The 23573-nt window shown below is 56.5% G+C and overlaps 5 protein-coding genes across 5 annotated transcripts; 2 read left to right on the forward strand and 3 right to left on the reverse strand.

Moving 5' to 3' along the window:
• The first annotated feature begins 3487 nt into the window (after nucleotides 1–3487).
• Nucleotides 3488–4912, forward strand: MYCTH_61858 (uncharacterized protein). Its single transcript, XM_003658455.1, has 2 exons — nucleotides 3488–4094; nucleotides 4324–4912. Exons 1-2 carry the CDS (start codon nucleotides 3548–3550, stop codon nucleotides 4470–4472), a joined length of 696 nt encoding a protein of 231 aa, XP_003658503.1. The 5' UTR covers nucleotides 3488–3547; the 3' UTR covers nucleotides 4473–4912.
• A 209-nt stretch (nucleotides 4913–5121) lies between these two features.
• On the reverse strand, nucleotides 5122–8955 carry MYCTH_2294347 (glycoside hydrolase family 47 protein). Its single transcript, XM_003658456.1, has 2 exons — nucleotides 8571–8955; nucleotides 5122–8441 (listed from the first exon to the last, which is right to left on the reverse strand). The coding sequence occupies exons 1-2, from the start codon at nucleotides 8865–8867 to the stop codon at nucleotides 5397–5399; spliced, it is 3342 nt and encodes a 1113-aa protein (XP_003658504.1). The 5' UTR covers nucleotides 8868–8955; the 3' UTR covers nucleotides 5122–5396.
• A 1262-nt stretch (nucleotides 8956–10217) lies between these two features.
• On the forward strand, nucleotides 10218–10688 carry MYCTH_2294348 (uncharacterized protein). The gene has a single exon (XM_003658457.1). The coding sequence runs from the start codon at nucleotides 10440–10442 to the stop codon at nucleotides 10665–10667; it is 228 nt and encodes a 75-aa protein (XP_003658505.1). The 5' UTR covers nucleotides 10218–10439; the 3' UTR covers nucleotides 10668–10688.
• Nucleotides 10689–13516: 2828 nt separating this feature from the next.
• MYCTH_2294350 (uncharacterized protein) lies at nucleotides 13517–16202 on the reverse strand. Its single transcript, XM_003658458.1, has 3 exons — nucleotides 15678–16202; nucleotides 14537–15583; nucleotides 13517–14403 (listed from the first exon to the last, which is right to left on the reverse strand). The coding sequence occupies exons 1-3, from the start codon at nucleotides 15954–15956 to the stop codon at nucleotides 13639–13641; spliced, it is 2091 nt and encodes a 696-aa protein (XP_003658506.1). The 5' UTR covers nucleotides 15957–16202; the 3' UTR covers nucleotides 13517–13638.
• Nucleotides 16203–20685: 4483 nt separating this feature from the next.
• Nucleotides 20686–22126, reverse strand: MYCTH_2106114 (uncharacterized protein; the record flags this gene model as incomplete). Its single annotated transcript, XM_003658459.1, has 7 exons — nucleotides 20686–20971; nucleotides 21239–21319; nucleotides 21360–21511; nucleotides 21578–21784; nucleotides 21853–21894; nucleotides 21930–21939; nucleotides 22062–22126. The coding sequence occupies 7 exons, from the start codon at nucleotides 22124–22126 to the stop codon at nucleotides 20686–20688; spliced, it is 843 nt and encodes a 280-aa protein (XP_003658507.1).
• Nucleotides 22127–23573: the final 1447 nt, after the last annotated feature.

Genomic DNA, 23573 nt, shown 5'->3' on the forward strand with positions numbered 1-23573 from the left:
CAACAACGAGCGCAATTCTGGTCTGAATATTTATGTTATAGGGTCCGACGCAGGCCTCGGTAATCTCTTCAACAATGGCGCCACCACATCGTTCAATCACCCGCGGGGCGGCCAGCGCACCTACTTACACAGTAGGCACCTTATCTCACAAACAGTCATCATTCAGCAAAACCCCCCTCGTGTCAGCCGGTTTGGGGGCCGGAGAACAGCCTTACTGATAGTTGACGCCGTATTACGCTTCCCACGGGGTCCGAAGACAGGTCGCAATCCGGCATCTGGTCCTCGAAGGTTGCGATAGGGGCGGCCGTACCGGAGATCCGGACCAGTCTCGACACGGGGGGGTATCCCACTCAAACGAAGCGGTCAGTCGAGCGCGCCATCCGGTGGACCGCATTCATTGGCGAGGGGGCGGTGAAGACGCAATCCCGGGTCCGAACTGGAGAAAAAGCGCCATAGCAGCAGTAGACTAATCCAGTCGGTGACTCGGCACTGGATATGTTCGAGAATGCTGCAAATCGCCGTTGCATGGTGGATGCACCACGATCTGGAATCTGTCAATCCGCCGTCGTCTTGCGTGTCGAATGCCACACACAGTGCTTCGTATGGATGGACGGATGGGGACTTGTTACTCCCGCTTCGATTCGATGACGTCGGAGCACCCGATTTCAAGGTAGGCCTTATGCAATCGCTCCGCAGACCGCAGGCCGCAGACCGCGAAATTTCGTTGCCCCGGTTTTTTTTTGTCGCGTCCGGTTTCTGCTTGTTTTGGTGAGTATGGACCCCCTCATACCGATCGGAAGCTGAACCAGGTCGGATGCCGAGACTGCGCCGGCGGACCTTCTTCCTTGGCCGAGGCCGGTTGCCAGTTTGCCGCCGGCTCCCTTGCATCGCGGTTGGCAATAACAACGATTCGAGCTCTCAACGCCAATCATTGATACCACGGACCAAGGTCTGACAATCTTCGACGGCGTAGTCTCGGGCTCGGTGCGCTCTCCTTTATTAAAGATCCAGGTATGGCACTGTACGTCGTAAGAGAAGTCATAAGTAATTATATCCTAGTTATCCAGAACGAGATGCGGCAAATATTGGGTAGGAACATGGTTTATAGCAAGATTCATTCAAGGGCTTTTTTGTCTGCTCTACACCGCCAAGGGCCAGTGGTTGCGAACAATTGCCTAGTAGGGTCAGGACAGGGGCTCTTTGCTGGTGAACGTTTCTTGTTTAAGCGCTCTGACATGAGTCGGGCCGAGCTCGGAAACCTCCGTGCAACTTGAACCTCAGTTTGCCAACGCTCGCAGTCTCGACCTTCCAAGACGCCCCTGGAAGAGTAGCTTTGAGCAGCGGGATGAAACGCTCCCTGGCTGCAGTTCGAGAACCTTGATGCATAAAGTACCTTGATTGCGTAAGACCAGACGACCACTTAGGGGAAATCTCCCGTCTTCTCATAGCCCGCACAAGCTGACCAGGGCTGACCAACGGGAGGCTGAACTGGTATAGGAAGGAAAAGGGGGGGGAGAAACAGGATGAATCAAAAGAAACCCAGGAGCAGGCCAAACAGAAGCGCGCCGGCCAAGTAAAGATGCTGCTATGTCGGCGGTGCGACAGTCGTCGACTTCGTATAGGACTTCGTATTGTAGGTATACTTCCTTTTATTCATGGGAGGACAAAGATCGTCTGCCGTCCTATTTGATTGGAAGAAAGCGAACAAATTAACAAAGAAAAACAGAGCATCTCCTTGGGTGACGCTTTAGCTGGATATTCCGTCACATCTCGCAATCGACAAAAACCTCGCCTCAGTAGCCCTGGATGAGACGCAAGTGCCGTGGGGGTGTAAGATGACAATCAATTGGTCAGGTTGGGAGGTTCATTTGGTGGTGTGATGGTGGAGGCTCGCTGTTGTCGTTTGGAGGCTGAGTGAGCCCCGCAATCAAGCGTTTGGCTTGGCAGCAAGGGACGTTGCTAAGCGCTGGCCTCAGGTCTATCGCAAGATCGTCCGACCGCAGCATCTTCCGTCTCGATATACACGGAAGACACTACGGATTACAGTTATTAGTAGCAAATGCACGTTACACGGTAGAAACGCATCTGCCGTCAGGGCGCTCCCCTCCAATATTTGCAGAGTCGTTCCGGGCTACCTGAGAAGCCTATCTCGGCAATGAGCAACACACCTGCAAAATGTCTAATCCGTGCAAATAACGTTATCGCTCTTATTCGAGATAAGCCCTGAGCAGGCTGGCGTTGCGCGAGGTTACCCTGTAATGAGCCTGGAGTTTCCCCACAACCGGAACTCATGGCGGTCGAGTCGGCAACATGGCGCCAGTCGGAACCAGGAAGCGGCAGCGGTACGTGGGCGGTCTAACCATGGTCGCGGGCTCGTCGTGTTTCGATGCCGGCGTGATATGAGCTAGTGTACTCCAAAGCGGGACGCAACCAGTGGGAACCAGGACTGTGACACACGCGTATGCAGTGCTCCCCGTAGCGGCTGCGCAGGCCCGGGGGGTGGGGACGTTGCGATGAAATGGAAGGGGAAAAAAACCTTGGCTTTTGGAGAGGGAAGAAAAGGCGCCTTGTGTGCAGCATCGCAGCCAACAAATTTACAAATTGAGGTTCATAGATGATGGGTTGGCTACTTTTTCCCAGGTCGGAAGTGCCAGCCAGGTATCTCCTTCTCGAGTAGCGCTAGTTATACGGAGTCAACAAGGTATTCCGTACAGATTACACCAAATCCGTACACAACGCGCCTTCCCGGATGTCTCTCGGATTGGCTGAGCACAGCCTGGCCCCCCGATCACAATTCACCCCACCTTCCCAACTCATCTACTTGTTAATCTGGCAATCTCGAAATAACCTTCGCAAAAAAAAGAAAAAAGAAAAAAGAAAAAAAAGAGCTAGAACCTGGCACATGTTCAATCGGTTCCGGATTTTCGTCGGCGATTCTTGGGTACATCCTTCTACACAAGGTAAGGTATCTCTACACTAGGTTCGGTCGGTGTCCTCCCTGGGCTCTCCCTAGACTCCAAGAGGGCAGAGATAAGACAGGTCATTATCCGTAGGTATGTACTGTACCATGGACAAAGTGCTTTCCTGGAAGGGAAAGCCTGTGTGCAGAGATTCACAGGGCTGGCCGCTTCCTCGGCCGTCTCCCTTCCACTGGAAGCACATCCGCCGTGCACATTGCAACACAACAGGTCCGTCTGATGGGGGTGCCTTAGCTTTTTTTTTCCTCACCGACTCCACCGGGGGGTCCAGGTTCCCCCTCTGACTCTTTCGGGAGGGGCCGCCTCGGTTTCCAGTTTCTGTTTTCGCGTTCTGGCAGGTTTGATGGCAGGTGTCCAATTCGCTCGTTTGTCTCCTCCCGCTGCTGACGCCCAAGCATTCCGTGCTGCGCACCCTGCCGGCCGCAATTTTTTTTGTTCCTCTTGAGACACGAGCGTTGCGCCTGCCTCTTCCCCTCCTCTCCTCTCCTCTCCTCTCGTCTCCTCTTCCTCCCTCCCTCTCTTTCTCTCCCGCTCCCTTCTTCTCCCTTTCCCTCTTTCTCTCTTCCAACATGAGCACTTCCGCCGACGCTGCCCAATCTCTGGCGCAGACGACCAAAGACCAGACCTCACTGACCACTACCGAAGCCGCCGCCCTGGCTAGCAATTCCAACGATGCCTCGCGAGGACAGCCCGCCACCGCCGCCTCCGGTGCCTCCGAACTCGCCAGTACAAAGATAACTCTCCTGAAGGCGCTCAAGCACTTCCCGGACTTCCCGATCCCCGGCATCAAGTTCGTCGACATCCTGCCTCTCTTCCAGGACCCCGTCATCCACGAGACCCTGCTGCGCGCCCTCGAGCTCCAGGTTCTCGAGTTCGGCGAGCAAGCGAAGCCCGATGTGATCGTGGGGTTGGATGCGCGGGGCTTCCTCTTTGGGCCCTCGCTCGCCCTACGCCTGGGCGCGAGCTTCGTGCCTGTCCGCAAGAAGGGCAAGATGCCCGGTCCCTGCGTGACCGCCGCTTACGAGAAGGAGTACGGGACCGACTACTTCCAGATGCAAGAGGGCGCGGTGAAGCCGGGCCAGAAGGTGCTTGTGGTCGACGACATTATTGCTACCGGTAAGCGACCGCCTCCCGGGTGCCGTCCCATCCAAGCGAACACAAACAACGTTGCTGCTGGGACCCCTCCCCTTCTCTTTATCAGCATGACCCGCCTGGCAAAACGCCACATGGTTTCTTCCTCCCCCCCCCCCCCCGCCCCCCTCCTCTCCCCCTGCTCTTTCCGACGCACTCTACGAAGAACGATGACTGGCTTCGGCTATGTACATGTTCACTAACGTTCTCACAGGCGGCTCTGCTGCTGCCGCCGGCTCTCTTGTCAGGCAGTTGGGTGGCGAGTTGATAGGATACCTTTTCATCCTCGAGATCGCGGCGCTTAACGGCCGTTCCAAGCTGGGTGGCGTTCAAACAGTCACTCTGCTCGAGACGAACGAGTAATCCTGGCATTCGAAGTTGCTGTACTCCAGCTCGATTGAACGACTCTCTTCTTCCAAACACAACGTGACGCCGCTCAATCTCGGGAGCGGAATATCTTACAATGCACTTGAGGTCTATAAAACCAGGCCGCAATAATAGAGAGTGGGCTTGAAACCCCAGACTTGGGAAAGCTGGGCTCGATCTCGTGTATTTCTTTTTGGCTTACAATGGGTTCGGATGGAGGAGACCTTTTGCGTGAGGAAGGGGGACGGTTGGCTCTTTCCGGCGTTGGGGGTAATCAAAAAAAGTTGAAGTGGGCAAAGCGGTCCATGAGTGGGATCGAGCTGTTGAGTCGCCGGGGCTTGCGTGATAGACTCGGCATCTTCTGAACTGCATCAGCTTTAATCGACTCACGCCCTATAGGCACATACCAAAAATACAAATCGTGCCGTTGAATCTTCCCTCGAGAGCTCTTGCCCGCGCTCAGAACCAGTACTGCTCCAGTCACGATCTATCTGATACCCTTGAATAGCCTAGATGACGAGACGCTTGCCCGTGGAGTATAAGGCCCGGCCAGAGTAGCTATAGAGGCTGGACCGTTGGCCGGGTATCTGAAGACATGCCTTGCAAGCTGGGGAAACAGACACATGGCCGGGCGCCTTAAGAGAGGGATGCAGACGAGAGAACCTTGATGTCCACTGAAGGGAGGGATCCTAAACTCAGTGCTAGATCATTCGTTACATCCATATATGTACATTCCCAAGTGCTATGCTCTGCATGTTCGCCAATGCATGGACATACATGTACAACTCTATCCAACATCCTTGCTGCAAAAACAATGAAACATGTCAACCGTTTTAAACTACCGCTCGTCCCCTATATCTCTTCCCCCGGTGTGGACCAGTCACATAGCCCGTCTTGGAAAAAAAAAAAAAAAGAAACGCTTCACCAGTCCATCTCGTCGCCGCCTTCGTCGACAATGATGTTCCTTATCTTCACCCCCTGGCTCTCGACAAAGTACCGCCGCACCACCCCGACGCGGCTCGCCGCCTCCAGCTGTCGGAACACGGCCTCCCCACCGCCCACCATGACCATGGCGATCGGATGCCGCCGCTGGATGCCGCCCGGCGTGCGCTGCACCTCGTCCAGCAGCGGCCGCACGAGCCCGGCAACCCCGCCGCCGCCACCACCACCTCCGCGGTTGTCCTGGTCAGCGTCGTCGCCGTCGTCCGACACGACAATCACGAGCTGGAGCGAGTCCGGGGACGGCGTGAATGCCGGGATGTTGGCCAGCTTGGTCGAGAAGCTGCAGCCGCCGCGGCGGATGAGGATGATCTGGTGGTCGCGGGGGGCAGCATCCGGTAGCGGAGAGGAGCAGGCGTCGTCCGGCGAGGCGTAGATGGTTGACCAGGGGAAGAGGGCATCGGGGACGGGGCCGAAGGGCGGGGTCCGGTGCCGTTGGGCGGCCGAAGGCGGGGAGGCACCGGGAGGGAGAGGGGCGGAACCGATGCCGGTTGAGGTTATGGCTGTTGTGTTGAGAACGAGGTTGAAGGGGAGGAGGGTGGCGCCGATGCGTGGTAGGGAGGTGGGTAGCTGGATGTTGTCGAGGGAAGAGGTGATGCGGCTGAGGAGGGATTTGACAAGGGAGCCGAGGTCCGTGACGGTGACGGAGGGGTTCGGTCCGTCCTCGAGCGGTTCGGGTTCGGGTCCGGGTTCGTGGTTGCTGGCTTGTGGCGCGTCATCGTCGACGGTGTCGGCATCGTCCTCTGGGATGTCGACTTGGTGGAGGTGCTGGAGCTTGACCATCACCGGGTCTCGGACGAGGTTGAATCTGGGGTCAGAGACCTCCCCCAGGATGGACCGGTCAAATACGAGGAACTCGTCGCGGCCCAGGGGGATGCCGTTGACTTTTGTAACGCGCCACTCTTGCTCCAAGTCCCCCTCGAGATGCATCGTGAGCTTCAGACCAGACAGGCTGGTGACGCGGATCCGATCCGCACTCAAACGTTCCAGATTTTGGGCGCCGATCATAAAGTTGAACGCACCGCCGCCCACCATCTGTCCCGCGTTCGAGGCAAACTCGAGGACGAGCTCTGTCGGGTGGTGTACTTTGGCGCAAGTCCCGTTGCTAGGGAGCAGTTCGGATGGGAGGGTCCACGGAAACAGAGTGAAATTTGATCTCGCCATGTGCTGGCCGGACATCTGCCCGCCGTCGACGGTGCGTGGCGAAGTGGACAGCAGATGTAGGTCCAGCATCCGTGCGGCGTGGTAGATGTCATCCCTGGCGGCGATAACAGAACCAGAGATGGGAGTCGCGGAGGGACGAGGGGGGCATGAGTTGGTGAAGGCGTCGTCGTTGTAGATGGCCAGATCCTTGCGTTCGGCTCGCGGTCGTCGGCGTCCACTTGCCGACGCGGCCTTGGGTATGATTAGGGGGTGGCCCTCGGTGTTGAAAACGTACGCGGCGTCGAGCGAGTTTAGTGGGTGTTGGTCGTCGTAGAGCAGGTACATGTACTTGGCAGTTTCACCGAGGAAGAAGCTTTCCATGCGGTCGCTCTTTTGCCCGTCCAAGACGTTCTGGAGCCCCGCCCAGCCGCAAGGGGTCCAACACCGTCTCGCGATGTCTCGGAGCACCATCTCGCCGACATAGAGGTACCAGGGGTCTTTGGTAGCGCGGTATAAGTGGTAGGTAGACTCGATAAACTCCGGCCTTAGCGGCCACCATCCGAGGCCGCCTTCCACCGTCTTCTCGCGGATGGACCATCGTTCCGGGAGTGCGGCGTAGCGGGTCCAGATGGCAGCGTAGAGCAGGTTCGTCTCGATCGCCTCGCTCACCTCGCCGGCGAGGACGAGGAGCCCCGAATAGTAGGCGCCGAGGCTGTCTACCCAGGAGGACGCTAGGGAGCCGGTCCACAGGTTGACGTTCTCATAGTGAGGATGGTCACGGTCGCTGTAGAGGTGGCGCTTGATGGATGCGTGTGCGTGATGCCAGGCTTCGAGGAAGGAGTCGGGGGAGTTCTCGGCATCACTGAGGGGATTGAACAGGGTGTTTGGATCCAACCATCCGTCGCTGGCGCGATCAGGGCGGACTGCTGTTTGATTCGGGAGCTCGTGGCCAGAGAGCAAGATGTGGGATTTGAGGGCATACTCGAAGAAGCTGTCAGCGCCAGCACCGATTACGGCGTAGGAACCTATCCAATGCCCCTGCTCGGCATCCACTCCGGCACCAATCAGACCTATCTGGCTCTTTCTGTACCAGACGGCCCAGAACGCCCTTTTGGCCAGCTGCTCAAAGCGGGGGTCACCGGTAAGGCGGCTGAGAACGGTGAACTCCAGGACCAAGGATCCGGCACCAGCGCTGCACGTTTCGGTGATCTCGGGGGACCCATCGGCGGTGGTCCCCGGTGCAGCGGCCTCGTGGAGGGGCGAGTTGGTGTAGAACGGGATGCCGTGGCGGAGGTTGACGCGGGGATACGGCATGCCGGTCCTGGTGTAGAAAGCGGGGAGAAGCCTCTGGCCCAGGTCCAGAGCGAGCCTCAGCAGTTGGCCATCGTATCTGAACCCGTTGGGCCAGACGACAGGCCTCGGGTGCAGCAGGTCGTCTCCGGGGTGCCGGGGATTGTAGCCCGTAATCGGCAAGGCGCCAATGGCAAACAGGTGGGCGCTCAGGAGGCCCCCGACGCCGCGTATGACCGTTTCGAACACCTGCACCTTGCTGTCGACGTCGAAGCCGCGGCCGCGAAGGCCGACACCAGAGGGGCCGGAGGTGCCGTCTCCGTACTGTTCGACCAGGGCTGCCACGCCATCCTGGAAGTCCCTCAGCGCCTTCGGGCCGGTCTCGCCGTCCTCGGGGGGGGCCGAGGCAAGGATGGCCAGGGTGGAGAGGCTGTCGATGAGGGTGAGCGAGTAGTTGCCCAAAACATCATTCAGCTCGACATTCCGCGGGTTCTCCCTATCCCGGGTGAGCGGGGAGCAAGAGACCGGTCGGAGCTACAAGTATTGCGTCAGCGGAAAGGTCGGCGTGAGACTCTGCAGATGGGTGGAGGAAACGGGACAGGACAAAACAAAAACAAACAAGAAGAGATAAACACGAAATGGGCAAACGGAGTCAAAACGAACCTCATCTTCCGGGAAGGCTATCTTCATGTAGTTGTCAAAACCGTGGTAAAACATGTTGACGGTTTCCTGCCGGAGCTCCCGCACGCGGTCCGGACGCATGGCCGCTGCCACGGGCCAATAGCCCACGCAGAGCGCCAGGAGCATGCATCCCAGCCAGAGGGTCGAGTTGTGCAAGCCGAGCCATGTGCATCGACGACGGACCCGGGCCTGCATCCGGGGACAAGGGAGGTCATTGAGGGCCGGGCCGGGCCTGCTGGTGCCGGAGCCATCGGAGGCGGCCAACTCGCGGCAAGTCATGCCGACACGGGCATCACTTCAAACTGTGAGAATCGCACTCCACATGTGTGGTATGCCAATTAGAAAAGGAACGGAGATTCCAAAAAAAAGAAAAAAAATAGGATAAAATAAAATAAAATAAAATCGCCGGATTGGAGGTCGGCAGTGGCAGCGGGCCAGGCGCGCAAACCGACTTGGACTGGCGATGGCTGTCTCGGTTGCCGATGTCTTGTGTGGGTGAGTGTGTGCGCGCGTGTGCGCGAGTGAACCCCGGAAAGCGTGAAGCTGTCATCTTCTCTCCATAGCACACAAGACTCCACAGACCCACCTTTCCCCGTTGCTTGGCGGCGGGTCGGCGCCCGGGAAAATTCTAATTACTAACGAACTGTTAAGGTGGGTGGGTCTAGGGTATTTAGTGTACCAGGTTATGCAGGACTGCCCCATATCGCCTTGACAGCCTCAGGATACACTATCCGTACTTCCTGAACTTTGATTTTGTAAAAAAAGTCTTCCCCGCTGACTGTAAACTACATATGGTGCCTATCTTAGCTCTGGAACCCCAACCTCGCGTTGCACCTTGCTAAGCGTTGACCTAGTCGAAGAAAAGACACGCACGCTCGTCTCTTCTCTCGAGGTACCTCTTGGAAGCTCGCCAGCTCGAATGCGAGCTTCTTTAGACTCGATGGCGTCTCGAAAGTCTAAAAAACACGCCTTGCATAAAGCATAAAGGGTTAGTCAATCGCATCATGTTTCGCTTGGACGCCACAATGCTCCTTCTACGCAGAGCTTCCGAGTTCTCTCCGTCCAGACTTGCGTCGTACACAGTGTCTGGACTCGCCTCCGTTATCACTCAGTTCAACCGTTCTTCCGACCTGGAAGTCACCGAGACTTGAACGACCCTCGCTGGCTTCTTCACACACACACCCCCCCCCCCCCCCGCACTTAGCTTCAATTCAGAACTCGGCTCGAAGACGATGTTCATGACCGACTGGTGCCTGCTCTCGGTCTCCTTCATTGTCACATATATCCGACGATTTGGCAGCCACTAAACTCCCTGCAAGAGACCGGCATGGTACTGTACGTTCTGTTTCGTCCTAGGCTGGTACGGTTGAGCGGACGCCCAGAGCCGGGAAACTTTTGGGACAGGAAAGTACAGAAGCAACACAGTCACGTCGAGATGCAGGCCCCGCGGCAAAAGAGCTGCCGCCAGCAGCCAACACGAATTGTGGTCTGAGTGGGCGCAAACGGTCAATGATTTGAAATCCCGGGCGGGCGGCTGCGTCCGCCAACACCAATGCGCCTTTCTTGTCGCCCCATGCCCGTCCATTCCTTTCCGGGGAAAGGGGGGCTACGCGAACTTTTTTGCGGCCCCTCTTGACCCCCGAAATCTCCGAGAGATGAACAAGTCGCCTCTATCAGTCGTACCGAGGCTGATTCCCGGTTGTGCAAACAAGGCACAGCGCCAAGCCGTGCAGCCTGGAACGAGGTCTGAGATGAACTTGACCGAGGTAGTATGCCGCGTGCTTCGCGTGGTGAGGTTGACTGCTTGTTCTGCGCTCCAACAGCCACCCACGGCCCGGATACCAGTTCGTCATGGCACCGTCTACCAAACCCGGACCAACGGACCTGAAAGCAAGCGAATCAGCGCCCCACGCATTCCTGAATTGCTCGAGGAAAGCTGAAGATGAGACCGACAGAGTCACCAGTCTGCAGCAGGGCCTCCGACTTCACCAGAAAGATATCAACACCACGAAGATATCAACAAGCACAAGACCGTCAACCCTCCCATTTACCCCGTACCATCGTAAAACCCGGCAGTGACAAGCACATAGTGCGGAGGGCCAACCGGATGGCTTTCCTTCCAATGGCTTCGTGAGTGTACAGTAGTACCCTTTATGACGAAAGAGCTAGCTCGAACTCAGTTAGTTCCACGCACTTGCCGCCTGAGCAAGCACACTGCGCTGCCCACGGCGCAAATTCAGAATCACATCCTAAAAGCAGCTAATCAACCTGCCAATCATGGAACCCCCCCCCCTCTCCGACCATCAGCGGGCCGAAATCCATGTGGGTAGTGTAGAGATAGTGGGTGAGGTTATGCTTGGTAATAAGCGAACTTGAAGGTGGCCGTTGAAATGTTGTTCCCCTGCGCGATCCCCTGCGCGAACCAACCCCCCCTTTCTTTTGCCCCTCGTCGCCTGCGCAGCTGCCCTCTGTCGGCGATCTGCAAGGGGGAAAACGGCGACTATTTTGTTTGTTTGTCCGCTCGTTCCTGGGCTTCCCTAACACAATGTCTCAAAAAAAAAAAAAAAAAAGCCGGGGAGGGTGGTAGGGAGGAGAACGGGGGCCCCTAGTCGAGAGAACTAAACGAGACATGGTACTGTACATACACTTCGGTACGGTGTAATGGAAAGGCGGCGTCAAGACGGACAGTCAATTACTATCCGTACCCCTTGATGAATTGCTCGCTCTTTTTGGCGCCTTCCGCTGCGCTTGCGCTCTTGGCCCCCTTGTCGAGAGTGCACCCCTCCCCCCAAGTCACAGCCCGGGCGGGATTGGTTGGTTTCTTTTCGATTGCCGGGCCGATCCCGAGGAGACGGCACACGGCCGCATGTCCCACTCGGTCACTTGACTAGGCACGTGGTATGCTGGGGAACACCATGAGCAAACTTCGTCGTGTGCTTGTACCAATGTCCTCCGTAAGGGTACACGATCCTTCGGCGCTTACAAGCCACACTTTCTTCTCCTGAAGTTATTTTATTCCGTGTTTCATTAACCTCAGATTTCAAGTGACAATCTGCCTGTATGTATCCATATGTTGAAGGACTGGGTCAAGTCCTTGTTTGTCGGTTTTCGCAATGTCTCAATTCAATTGAGGCAGTTAGTTCCCACCCGTTGCTCTACTAATCCATGCCTGGTTCCGCTTCTTTCTATATTTGTTCCAGGATTGGAGTTTCCAAGCACCTGTGGAACGTCGTAAAGCATCACCTAGTGTAATCCGTACGCCGGAGAGAACCCGCCGTTGTGGATAAGGTTCGAGGTAAGTTACCTAGCACATAGCGTAGATCGTAAAGCTAACTGTGTACCGGTAATGCACGTGTAACAGGATACGAACTAACGCAGTTTGATGAACGGGGTGGATTGGAATCCGGTCTGCTGCCTGCCCGCCGGGGTAGCTTCTTCCATTCGCCGAACGGCGGATTGCAGATCTCAGGCATCAGGCACCAGACTTACTAAAGTACCTTGGAGTATACATCGTACTTACTCGTACCGGAAACGCGTGCTGGTAATACGGAACTCACCTCTCACAATTTTAGAGAGCACATGGTTCGGGACACAGTCAGAACTTAGACAGCCTCCCCGAAACAAGCAGCGCCAAGTCGCAGATCCTCTTCGATTACGGAGTACTCAAGAAGGTAAAGAAAACGAAGGATTCCGTCTTCCTTCCGGCTAGTGTATACCGCATCCTCCCATTCGGGATTATTTCTATTTCCCCGGTCATGATGTAGGCGGAGCTTCTGTGACACAATCTGACCCTGCTCTAAATTCCGTACATACATTCACAGACATACAGGTCAATTTTTTTTAATTGCGAAGGCTCTTGTGCGGCGCTGTCACGCGGTTGCTGGATGCGGGGACCCGAGAAATCTCTGGTATCTCGGAGGATTCAGGCACCCGCGGCCCGCCGGTTCCTAGGATGCCAAGCTACCCACCTTCCAGTAATTCGGTACCTAATTGGATTTTCTAGTGTATTGCATTGAGCGCCTTCACATGCAATTCCGTACAGTACAATATCTGCATCATCAGTCGTTTTTGCCCCTGATGGACGGAATTGAAAAAAAAAATGAAAAGGAAAATTGATGGGCTAGATAGATAGACCTCTTCATTCGTGGAAGACGGTTTGCCGGCCAAGAAGCCCTTGACGTTCTTCCTTCATCTTGCTTCCGATCGGTAAGAAAGCAATGAACGGAACTAATATTTGCACTACTAATCCTCGGCCCCGCGGCGCAGGAGTGGAAGAAGGCGGGGCCCAAAGAGGAAGACAGGCATTCTACGACATGAATTGACGAGCATCCCCGTTTGTTTGTGGAACCTGGAAGGAGCTCGGTTCGAATTCGAAACAGAACCCACTTCGATGTTGCGGCGCTGCTGCCGCCGCCGCCGCCGCCGCCGAAACCTTACGCCGTTCTTGGTACTTGGTGTATGCAGGAACAGAGCAGCCTCATTGCTTAGGTGGCCCACTGCCGATGAAGATCATTGTGGCGGGGGGGGGGGGGGGGGTTGAGAACAAGATTGCCACTAAAGGGTAGACAAGTACGTGGGAGCGGCACGCAAAAGAAAAAAAATGAGAGTAATGAAGAAAGCGAGGTGTGGAATGCGAGCCTGCGTGAGCAAGTGTCTCTTTATTCTGCCAGAGATGGAAACAGCAAAAAAGGAGGGAGAAAGAAGGGAAATCGAGAGAAATGACTATGTGACCCGGGCGGACGAAAAGGGGGTGGGGGCCGACCAAGTAAGAAGAAAAAAGAACGCGATGATGGATGGATGAACCCATGCAAAATAGAAGACAGGAATACACTAGTCACCCAAATTCTTCCCGGCCCAAAACCGAAACTCCGGAACCCGCAAAAGACCCAGAAAGAATTCGCCCGGGTTGCCCACTCCGATTACGCCCCGTTCATTCATTCCCCGTGATACTTGTTCCCCCTAGCCCCTTGTTCCACGTTGCACTTCGTGTGTGTCTTGATGTTTAAGGCGGTTCCCGTGTCATGGTATTGGTTTGTCTTTGGCCCCCCAATCATTGCGGGGCGTACGGATTCTCGGTCATCTGCGAAGGAGGAGCAGGATGAGGAGCAGGGTGCTGGAGCAGCTGCTGATCGCATGTCTGCCGCGCCACGCGGGTGCTGCCCTGGTGGTGGTGGTGGTGATGGTGATGGTGGTGGTTGTGGTTGTGGTTGAGCTCGCTCTGCGGTGCCCCGGCCCCGGCCCCTGCTGTCCCCGCTGCTGCTGCTGCTGTCGAAGGACGACGGTCCGCGCCGGCGTCGCCGTTGTTGGGGCCGTACGAGAGTCCCTCCATGCCGTCGTCGGAGCTGAGGTCGCGCTCGGGCCTGACGTCCCGGAACACTTCGTTGATGAGGTCCTCCTCCTGCTTCGGGCTCAGCTGCGGCGGGCCGCCAAAGTCCTCCGTAACCATGGCCGCCGCGCCGGCGGCCACGTGGTGCGCGTGGCTGTGGTACATCGGGTGGTGCAGGCCGAGCCCGGCGGACCAGTCGCCCATGGCCGGGTGAGCACCTCCAGCGGCGGCGGCGGCGGCGGCAGCAGCGGCGGCGACGCCGACCTGGGGGCTGCCCTGCCGCCTCGCCGCCGCCTTTTGCCTGCGCCGGCGGGTGCCCGTCTTTTCGTTGACCGTCGGCTCCTCGAGGCCGAGCTTGACGAGCATGGCTATAATGTGCGGTTTCTTCCAGTCCCAGACGCGGCAGCCGCCGTTCTCCTTCATCCGTGCGAGGATGAACTGGTACCGCATCTCCTCGAAGTACTCGAAGGCTTCTTTTAGCCGCTCAATCTGTGTGTGGGGCCAATCCATTGTCAGCTTTTTTTTGTCTCTTCCCTTTACGGGCAGGAGTGGGGAGACGGAAAGGTTGAAGTAACGGATATCAAAGGGGAAAAAAAGAAAAGGAAACGGAGGAAACACATACCTCTTTCGCTGGCCAGACTCCGTAGCGAGCCACCGCGCGCGAGACCTTCATCTGCAGGGCGGCCTTCTCCCAGTTGCCTTGGTGTTTCTCTGAGTACTTGGCCTTCATCTCCTCCCACATGCCCTTGCCCTTCTCCGAGATGAACTCCTTGCGGAGCTGGAACAGGTACTTGTCGTCCTCGGGCGCGTCGTCCCTTAGCGTGAGCTCCTCCTCCTCGTCCTCGGACGGCTGGAGCTGGCTATTGGCGCCGGCCGATCCTACGAGGGTCGTTGTCGTCGTTGTTGCCGTCGCCGCCGCCGTCTTCGGCGGCGTGCGGGACGGCTTGCGCCCTGGCGCCGGCTTCCTGCGCGTCTGTGCCCTCCGGCCGGGGCTGAGCGCTCCGGCGGGAGGGTAGGGCGGCCCGAGAAGCAGTCCGGGGTCGCGCAGGTCCTCGACGGCGCCGACCTGGTGGGGGCGGAACTGCGCCGGGTGAGGCTGTGACAGGTCCGGCGTCGCGCCGCCGTCCGAAGGCATGCGTTGGTGCACGGGCGGCGAGCCGGCCGAGACGTGGTGCTGCTGGTGCTGCTGCTGTTGCTGCCGCTGCTGGGCGAGGTATGCTTCCGGCGCAACCTCGACGCCGTACGGGTGGTAGTCCTGCAGCGAGTGCGGCGTCACCTCGGCCTCGTTTGGCCCCGAGACGGTGTAATGGCCGAGGTAGGGGTTGATTGGGGGGGGAATCTCCGTCCTGGGCGAGGAAGGATGGTGGCTGATGGGAGGCGAGTGGGCCATGTAAGGCGGCATGAATCCCCCGCTCTCAGTGACGGCCGGATTCACCGTCAGGGGGGACGGACTCTGGCTGCTGGAAGCCATGTCGTAGCCGTTGTAGCCGTACATCCTGGACGAGTCGGGAGGAGTGGGTGCTTGTGATGGCAGGGTCGATTGGTGGTAGTTCCGCATCGGCTTGACCGACTGCTTGTGCGGCAGAGGGGGGCTCCCCGAGCTGGACGCGGGAGTCAGAAGACTCGGATCAGCAGCCGCGGGGTAATTGAATGACGAGACGCCAGAGACCTGCAACGGCACGAAGCGGTGGTGAGTGGCGGAGCAGAACTTATTCCCCCCCTTCCCAAAAACAAAGGGGGCGACTCCGGGCGGGCAAACCTACTGCGCTATAGGGGTCTAGCTCGCCCGAGTGGTAGGCACCTGTTTGGGGACCGCTGGTGCAGATTGGCAAGCCGTCCATCTGAGACCGCTCCGGGTGGTGGGCGCCGGACGTCATGTACTGGGTGCTTGACATGTCAACCGGGATGTGAAGGCGTCCAGGCGTCTTCTTGGGCGGGGGACTGCCAGAGCTGTCGCCGTCCGAGTCTGAGAAGAGTTGGTCGCAGTCGAGGAAGTCCTCGATCACGGGCGATTCGATTTCGTCCTGCCTGTCGAGATCCATGTTTTAGCCACTGGTTCTTGGGTTCCCGCTTTGTATGCGCTTCTTCAAGCTGCTTCTCTTTGGTCTTGTTTTATTCTTCCAAATACCAAAGAACGGGGCGAACCAGGGATGATGAGATCTGAAAGAGCACCGGATCCAGGAGGGGAGAATGCGCTGATCTATTGTAGATATGTGTCTCGCCTCCTCGCCCCGGTGTGTGCACAGATCCCATGGGAGCCCTGGGAGCCCAGGAAGCTAAGGAAGAGGCTGACCTTAAGTGATCTTGGTCGGCAGTCTGAGTGCGGCCCGGCTGTGGGGCAGGGTGCGGCGTTGAAGGAACTGGGGAACGTTTGAGACAGAAGTGAGGCTGACCTGACAGGCAAAGTCAAGAAAGCCAGCTAATATCCGTGAGGAGGAGGAGGAGGAGTCTTCCGAGGAACGGCGTGGGACGGAAACAGAGGTAGAAGTAGGCAGAGGGCGATTGGGAGGTCGCAGTAGATGTAGCAAAAAAGCGAGCGTGCATCGCTCTTCCGCTCCCGCGTTCCAGAAACACGGGTGGCCAGCAAAAAAATTACCCATGTTGAATGAGCGCCCTCCCAAGGTTCAAATCTAGACAAAAAGGCAGCCGACCCCTGCGCAACAGATGCGGGCGAGTCTGTACACAGTAGTGTACATACACACCCGAGGGGGAAGGGGAAGGGTGAAGCTCGAAGCCCATGCACACCCCCTTCACCCACCCCACACCCCCCCCCCCCCCTACCTACCCTTCTCCCCCACCCCTGCCACTCTATTCGTACCCTGATACGCAGTACTTTGCCGTCACCATAAGTCTGACTGGTGTGTTAGGCGCCGACCGTTTAGAAACTGTGTACGGCACGCAAGTAACAAGACGGTGCTGATTTCGCGCGACCATGGCAGGGTATTAGTTGGAACCTGCCATTCTAGGACAGCTCAATCCCCGGCAGCGCTGGTGCTGTAGTGTATGTATGCGTATATCCTGCGCAGTGTGATCCGTATTGTCCATGTATGTATGTACTTACTCATTAAAGTATGGATGCACGTACGTCCGTCCACGAGAGCTAGCTTCTCTGTGCTGGTTGAGGCTTGTACCAGCTGCGACCTCTTGACGCGCCCTAGTGTAGGCTTTTTTTTCCCTCTTCCCTTCTCAACGACCCCAAGGGCCATCGCCGAGGCGTTCCGCTGCCCGGGGCCGTCGGCTTAGTTGAAGATCATGCCAACGGTCGGCAGAGCCGCGCTATCCTCTTAGGTACGCAGGTGTCCGAAGCTGTTCCCACACACCATCTGTTGATGCCTGGGAAAGCATGCCCTACATACACAATATGTATGACTCCTCCAGGCGGGATCGGGCCAGGCTGCCAGATGTTCGCCAGCGCGACTGGATAAATTGAGGAAAATAGCTTGCTCGCTCGGCATTCAGCGCTGAACCCTCGCTGGCCGAAGGGAGACGGACAAGGTCAGTCCCGTCTTGCTTCCTCTCGGGGAAGTGGAGCATTCGAGTGAATGGATGCACTGCGCACTCCGAATACATACCGCAAGTATCGACGGCGGTGGCATGTGGGCAGTTCTGCCGTCCATTGTAACCATGTAGTGTACAGTACCATGCAGTGGGCGACGAAACCTACCCCACGGCCCAGGCCAGCCGGCATGGGAAGAAGGCGAGGGGGTGGGCAGATGGCGGAGAAGAAGGCGTCATTCTCGCTCTATGCGGGAACTCCCCCTGCGAGAATAGCCGCCGCGCGGTTCCGTATTCTTTGTTGGTTGAGATGAAGCCAAATTGGCTCGACTCGGAGCCTGGTAAAGACGCCTTTAACGCGGCTTTCGAGGTACCTCTTCCGAGCTCGACAACTCTTCAATCGCTGCCAGCGCACTGCTGCTTACTGTAGCGCCGGGCGAGCGAGTTTGGGGGCGAAGCCCAACCAATTGCCGGGGTCAGCATCGGCCATTGCTAATTTGGCACTGATGTGGGCTGCGAAATCTGGGGCCCGGGGTGGCTCAGGATTCAGGTATCAGGGTAACGATATTCGCCGATTCCTGAGGGGAAAAAAACCCGGGGGGTACGCGGGTTTTGCCCTAAAATGTAATTGGAAGGAAGTATCTTGCTCGGGTTACTTTTCTTGAAATGCGGGTACTGTACATACGGATACAAACCCACCATCATTCCTTGTAGGAGCATAGGCCAAGGAGCCAAAGCACGGAGCAGCAATAGCGGGGGGGTTCGTGGTTCAGATCTACAACGCACCAAGGGTGCAGCGGCCCGAAAAACAGACCAGGCGGACGCTTGGGCTGAGAAGGGCTGCAGCCAGCCCGAAAACTGCCCAGCATGTGTTGTACCTCGCAGGGCAGCTCGGATAGCTATGGCAATGAAACAACTGTGCCCGCGCGTATGAATTTTAGTGGGGACTAAGTCGAGGCTGTGCTACCCAAACGAACCAAGGAGGGAAGAACTACTATGTGTATGTAGGAGAGCTCAGAACGGGTAAGTGGCATGCGGCAGGGGCGGCACCTGCCGGGGTTCCTTAACATTACATGGTACACTGTGCGTGCGATGTACAAATCGGTAGCCGGCATTGACGCTTTGGCTAATGTTGCCAAGCAAGTGAGTATCTGAGAACTTCTTCACCTCTCTCTATGATCGTGTCCGTTGCGTATTTTCAATTTTTTTTCTGCTCGGACATCAAGCACTAGCGAAATAAGAAACGGCCGTCATAGTGTACTCGCGGGCACAGCAGCCGTTTTATGATACGGTTTACGGATAACTAGTGTATTGTAACCTCAGTTCCATATCCCTGACTCACGGTTGCGACAGTAATCCTGGTACTCGAAGCATGAGGCACTGTACGATTCGTGCACATTTACTATGGAACCACTACCAAACGAGGGCCATCATGGACTCGAATGTTTCTGCGAACATTCTACAAATGGTGCTGTGCTGCATGCTGCAGCGGATACCCTGGCACCTTCCCAGCATCGTGGATTTCAGGCTTCAGCACGGGAAATTTCGGCCGGACACGCCTGCTCGAAAAAAAAATAAGCCAACTTGTGCCTTGAAATGAAGTCACTTTCATCACCGCAGGTGCAACAGCGACTGCGTAGTTGTCCTGTCGGCAGGAAATACAAGGACATAAAACACTCGGTTGCATGCGCTGTCGTCGATCGAGCCAGGAGGTTCCCATACTAGGTAGGGTGCTATAACGTGTACCCTACAACTGTACTAGTATATGTGCTTGTAGTGTACATACATACTACTACAATATCCACATGCAGGGCTTTTTGGAGCGGGGGGGTGGTGCGCGCTTCAACATTGTGCTTGGATTGTCGATCTGTAATTGGCGGTGCCCAGCACAAAATTCGTCCAGTGAGCCAATCGCATGTCTTACCATTCCGTCGGGTCCGCGCTAGACCTTATTAGGCGAATTGCCTTTGGCCGAAAGCAGAGGTGACGAGCGTTCAGAGGGAAGGTGCAGTGTGCCCTGAGGGAAAGGGCGGATTAGCTGGGCTGGAGGTGCAGATCGAACGGATAGCCCCTCCTTCCCTTGTCAATCACCGACCGGCACAGCACACCAACAAGATCTGGAGCCACCACCAGCGCGCTTATTGCGTATGGGGATTGGGCGCGAAGACGGCAACCACGCAGCTCGAGCACCAACACCCTTCAACCTCGGCAAGATTCACAATCAACAGTTCCCTCCAGCCGCGCCGATTGCACTTTACGAAAGCGTGGTCGAACAAGCACGGGGCATACCTTGACTACTCACGACACCATCGGATCCTTGTCGCCCGCTTTGACAAACAGGAAAAATAAGGGAGAGAAGTAAAAGGAAACCGGAAACCGGGGCAAACGTCAACTACGCTGAGATGCAGGCTAGCGTAGCGGTAGATGGAAAGAAACTCTCTTTCGCTACTCCGTCAATCAAGACCGCCAGACGCTGAAAAGGTCTCTTCCCTATTTTGACTCGAGACTCCGATCAAATCGGGCCATCCAGTTCCGGGGTGGCACGGCAGCTCGCCATGACGCGCGAGCAGCAGATGGGGGAGGAATACTACTATCTCCTACTACCAAGCATGTGCTGTGATACACCACAACTTCACACTCCATTTGATGATGGGCCGATTCTCTACTCGGTGGGTCAGGGAGCAACATGCTACTTGGTGCAGACGCTGCGCCAGGGAAGTACTGATTCTGTGACGGTGGCGACGACCAATTCTTGCGACCAGATGCTTCGCGGCTAAGCCCTGTGGCAGAGTTTGGGGGGGGGGGGGCCACAGGCAAGATCAAGCTGTCGCAAAAGACTTTGACATGTGAGCCAACATCGCCTCGAATATCCAGGAACCCTTCCCAGCGACTCTGCGCCCGCCGCATCTGGAGTGCTTCGGGATGGCGAACGACAACGGGAGTGCGCATATCCGCAACCAAGCTTGGCCTTATTGCCGGCCTCCCCATCCGAATTTCCGACCATTGTCTTGTCCGTCCTCAAGGTGCGCAAGAACTGAATGTCTCGCATGTATGTAACGTTCTTCGGTTCGGCGTCCTTCCTCTTCCAATCGCCAATTTACCTCGGAGAGACAGACATGCTACGCTAGCTTGGACTTGGAGGGCCAGTGCTCAAACGACACGGATATACCACACATTGGCATGTGCATAAAATCACCGCGCAGCCGCCGACCGATCCCAGCAGAACGGAACCGCTGGCCACCCTTTTGCCTGATGTGGTTTAGACACGTCAGTCAGTCAGGCGACTCCGGCTGATTGCAACGCGACATGAGATGACGAGGCGTCCCCTACTTTTCCCGCGCCCTCCTGGCCCCGCATCGCGTTCGTTTCGCCGTCAAGGTCTCCTCCGGCTTGCTCGCTCTCAATGTTGGTCGCCAACTTGATACACGCAAAGGGAGGATGGCATTTTGACTCTTTGACACTCTGCCAGGGAGTGGTCCGAGGGCGGGCCAGACCCGGGCCGTCTTCTAGTCTGGTTTGGGGCTCCGATCGGTAAAAGAGCGTAGTAGTGTGCACTAAGTTACTGCAAGTACTAGTAGACAGCACAACGGCGGACAGCAATGCCCACTACACCAGCCGCGGAAGACATCCCCCGGTTTCCGTGGTGTCTTTTCATGTGGGTCTGGTCCATGACCTGTTCCCTGCTCTCCACCACGGCAACCTTTCCGTAGCCACTGCGGTCATGTGTTGTCTCCACTGAACGGCTGTTCTTGGCGAGTTGGGCGCATCCTGGCGTTCGTGCCAAATACCCGGCGCAGTGTTGTGTTGTAGTTATACGTATGCGACGTACCTTACAGCGCCCGAAAGTCTTCGGCCGGGCAAAAATTGTACATAGGTATGTACAACCTGACGCGGGGGTGGGGTCGTGGAACTAAAGAACAGCAGGCACAAGACCCCTTCCGACCACCGACCTCCACCACCACCTCAGGGACATTGCATCTTTGCACTCCCGCGGCGGCTGTGCAACTGTGGCGACGAGCTGCCGGCTTCTGCAGCGCGCGCCCATCATCACATGGGCCGCTCCCGTCCCCGACCAGATTCTGCACACTGAGTTGTGCAGCTGCTGCCGCACGTACATATAGTAGCTACATTATATAGCGTTGTATATAGCTCTTCGGCCCGTACATACGGGATGCCTCTTGCCGAAGAAGAAGAAACAGGCGGGCCGAAGTTGATGGATGCTCGTTGATGACTCGCGCAAATACGGCCGCTGAGCAGAGCCGCCACGGACCGGGATGGTTGCGGGAGGCGGGCACATTGTAATTTCGCCGGTTAAAAGTGACCGTTTGGCAAGCTTGTCTTTCGCGCTGCCCGTAGGGAGTACAATTATGGTGTACTAGTCTGGGACATACATACATAAGTAGACTTTGTAAGGTACCTACCTGGTTTGCGCAGAATACATACTTGTAGACTACCCTCGCTTGGCACTGCCGCGTACTTCACATACTATGTACATGTATGTACTGTACATACATACATACCAAGTATGCACTCGGTACGAATCGTCAACACGGACCTAACTACTCCTACAACTCCCTAACGCAGTGCTTTGTGTACAATGCTTGCGTACAAACACGACTTCATCCGTTAAGCATGCGCTGCATCGCTCTTACGTTGGGCTCCCAGGCAGCATCCGAAGCAGAAGGATGCACGGCGCCAAGCATTGGTCAGTTACCATTTCTTATTATCCCTTCCTCCCCTTCCCGGAATGTGGGCGTGATGATGATGATGATGATGATGATGATGCTCCGGGTGGCCATGCTCGTGTTCGTGCGTGGGTGCGTGCGTAGAACGGGGCTGGTCCACCGTATGTACAAAGGCCAAGCATCTCCCGCAGATCTTTGGCGCTTCTTTTTTTTTTTTTTTTTTTTTTTTTTTTTTTTTTTTTGATGCTTGGGCCGAAGGCGGCTGATTCCTATCCGCGCGGAAGTAACGAAGCGCAACGGTGGAGTGCATCACAATACACTCTGTTACCGTCCTGTGTTTTCCGTACACTAGTTGTAGTGGACCGCGTTATTAGCGTACCCTGCAGTTTCGGATTACTACGCTACTGCGGAACAGTTACTATTACAGTCTTATCCAGCCCAAGGTGGAGACTCTGCTCGCGAGATCCCGGTCGCCTGATGAATCGTGGTTCCGCACTGCCGCTTGGTAAGCCAGATCCGCGGGGCGGACCCCTGGCGCGCATCTCATTGGGCCAGCTCGAACAACCGCCCACTTTCCCATCAGAGAACCGATGTAATGATTGGACAATCCCCTCGAGCACTCAAAAGTCTGCTCCAGGTCGACAAAACTTTAGTTTTCGCATCTCCTGCTGCAGGTTCTCAGGTTACTTGTACCTTGCGAGCACACATCTCCCGCCCCTTCCCCTAACCCTTGCTAAAACCGGACCCCCGGTTCGCTCCAGCAGAGCCCGTTCGGGGTTTCAGGGAGTCCCCTGTGTCGAAAGAGCCTGTTCTCTCTTCTGGCACGTGTGAGTGCCACAGCGGGACCCTAGTGTACTGTGATGGTCCTCAGCCAACCCGAACCCCGGACACCGGAGCCCGCTTCCCCCTTCTTGCTTCTTCAACCGCAGTGTATATAGCAGGGAAGCTCAGTGACAAGCGTCCTCCTCACTCCGCGCGTTGTTTGTCCACGGCTCTGCCGATCGATTTTGATGCCGCCATTTGGATGGAAGAGAGGCCAGAGTCCGTGTTGTTTTGCTCTCCCTGAGTCGACTCCAGTCCGCTTGCTGTTGCTTGCTCTTTTTTCCCCTTTCCCCTTTCCCCTTTCCCCTTTCTTTCTTTCTTTCTTTCTTTCTTTGCGACGATATGCTATCTTCTTTCCCAAGGCTCTCCTCTTTCGCCCGCTCCCGTTCAATCTCCTGCCTCCCGGCTCGTCTTGCGGCTTTGCCAAAATCGCAGAGCAGGGAGTGGGGAACCACTTTCACGAGCGGAATGCCATCCTCGTCTCCCAGAACCAAGGGTTTGGGTACACTACGCTCCACGGATCAACGTTAGAGGAGGGGGAGGAGGGGGTTGGGGGGGGGGAGGGAGTGTAGCCGAGTCTATGCTCGAGCCGTTAGCATGTAGTGAACTGCTCACGGTGGGCCGGCGGTAACGTGGTTGCCCTTGTCGAGCACACAT

This window comes from Thermothelomyces thermophilus, chromosome 1 (assembly GCF_000226095.1).
Source record: "Thermothelomyces thermophilus ATCC 42464 chromosome 1, complete sequence".
NCBI classification, from domain to species: domain Eukaryota; kingdom Fungi; phylum Ascomycota; class Sordariomycetes; order Sordariales; family Chaetomiaceae; genus Thermothelomyces; species Thermothelomyces thermophilus.

Bases quoted from the DNA above. Each gene is read 5' to 3' on its own strand.
- MYCTH_2294348 (XM_003658457.1), top strand. From the start codon at position 10,440: ATGGCACCGTCTACCAAACCCGGACCAACGGACCTGAAAGCAAGCGAA.
- MYCTH_61858 (XM_003658455.1), top strand. From the start codon at position 3,548: ATGAGCACTTCCGCCGACGCTGCCCAATCTCTGGCGCAGACGACCAAA. The intron at 4,095-4,323 runs GTAAGCGACCGC...ACGTTCTCACAG, and splicing joins CGACGACATTATTGCTACCG to GCGGCTCTGCTGCTGCCGCC.
- MYCTH_2294350 (XM_003658458.1), bottom strand. From the start codon at position 15,956: ATGGATCTCGACAGGCAGGACGAAATCGAATCGCCCGTGATCGAGGAC. The intron at 15,584-15,677 runs GTAGGTTTGCCC...GTGCCGTTGCAG, and splicing joins AGCTAGACCCCTATAGCGCA to GTCTCTGGCGTCTCGTCATT. The intron at 14,404-14,536 runs GTATGTGTTTCC...CCCCACACACAG, and splicing joins GAGTCTGGCCAGCGAAAGAG to ATTGAGCGGCTAAAAGAAGC.
- MYCTH_2294347 (XM_003658456.1), bottom strand. From the start codon at position 8,867: ATGACTTGCCGCGAGTTGGCCGCCTCCGATGGCTCCGGCACCAGCAGG. The intron at 8,442-8,570 runs GTTCGTTTTGAC...CAATACTTGTAG, and splicing joins TAGCCTTCCCGGAAGATGAG to CTCCGACCGGTCTCTTGCTC.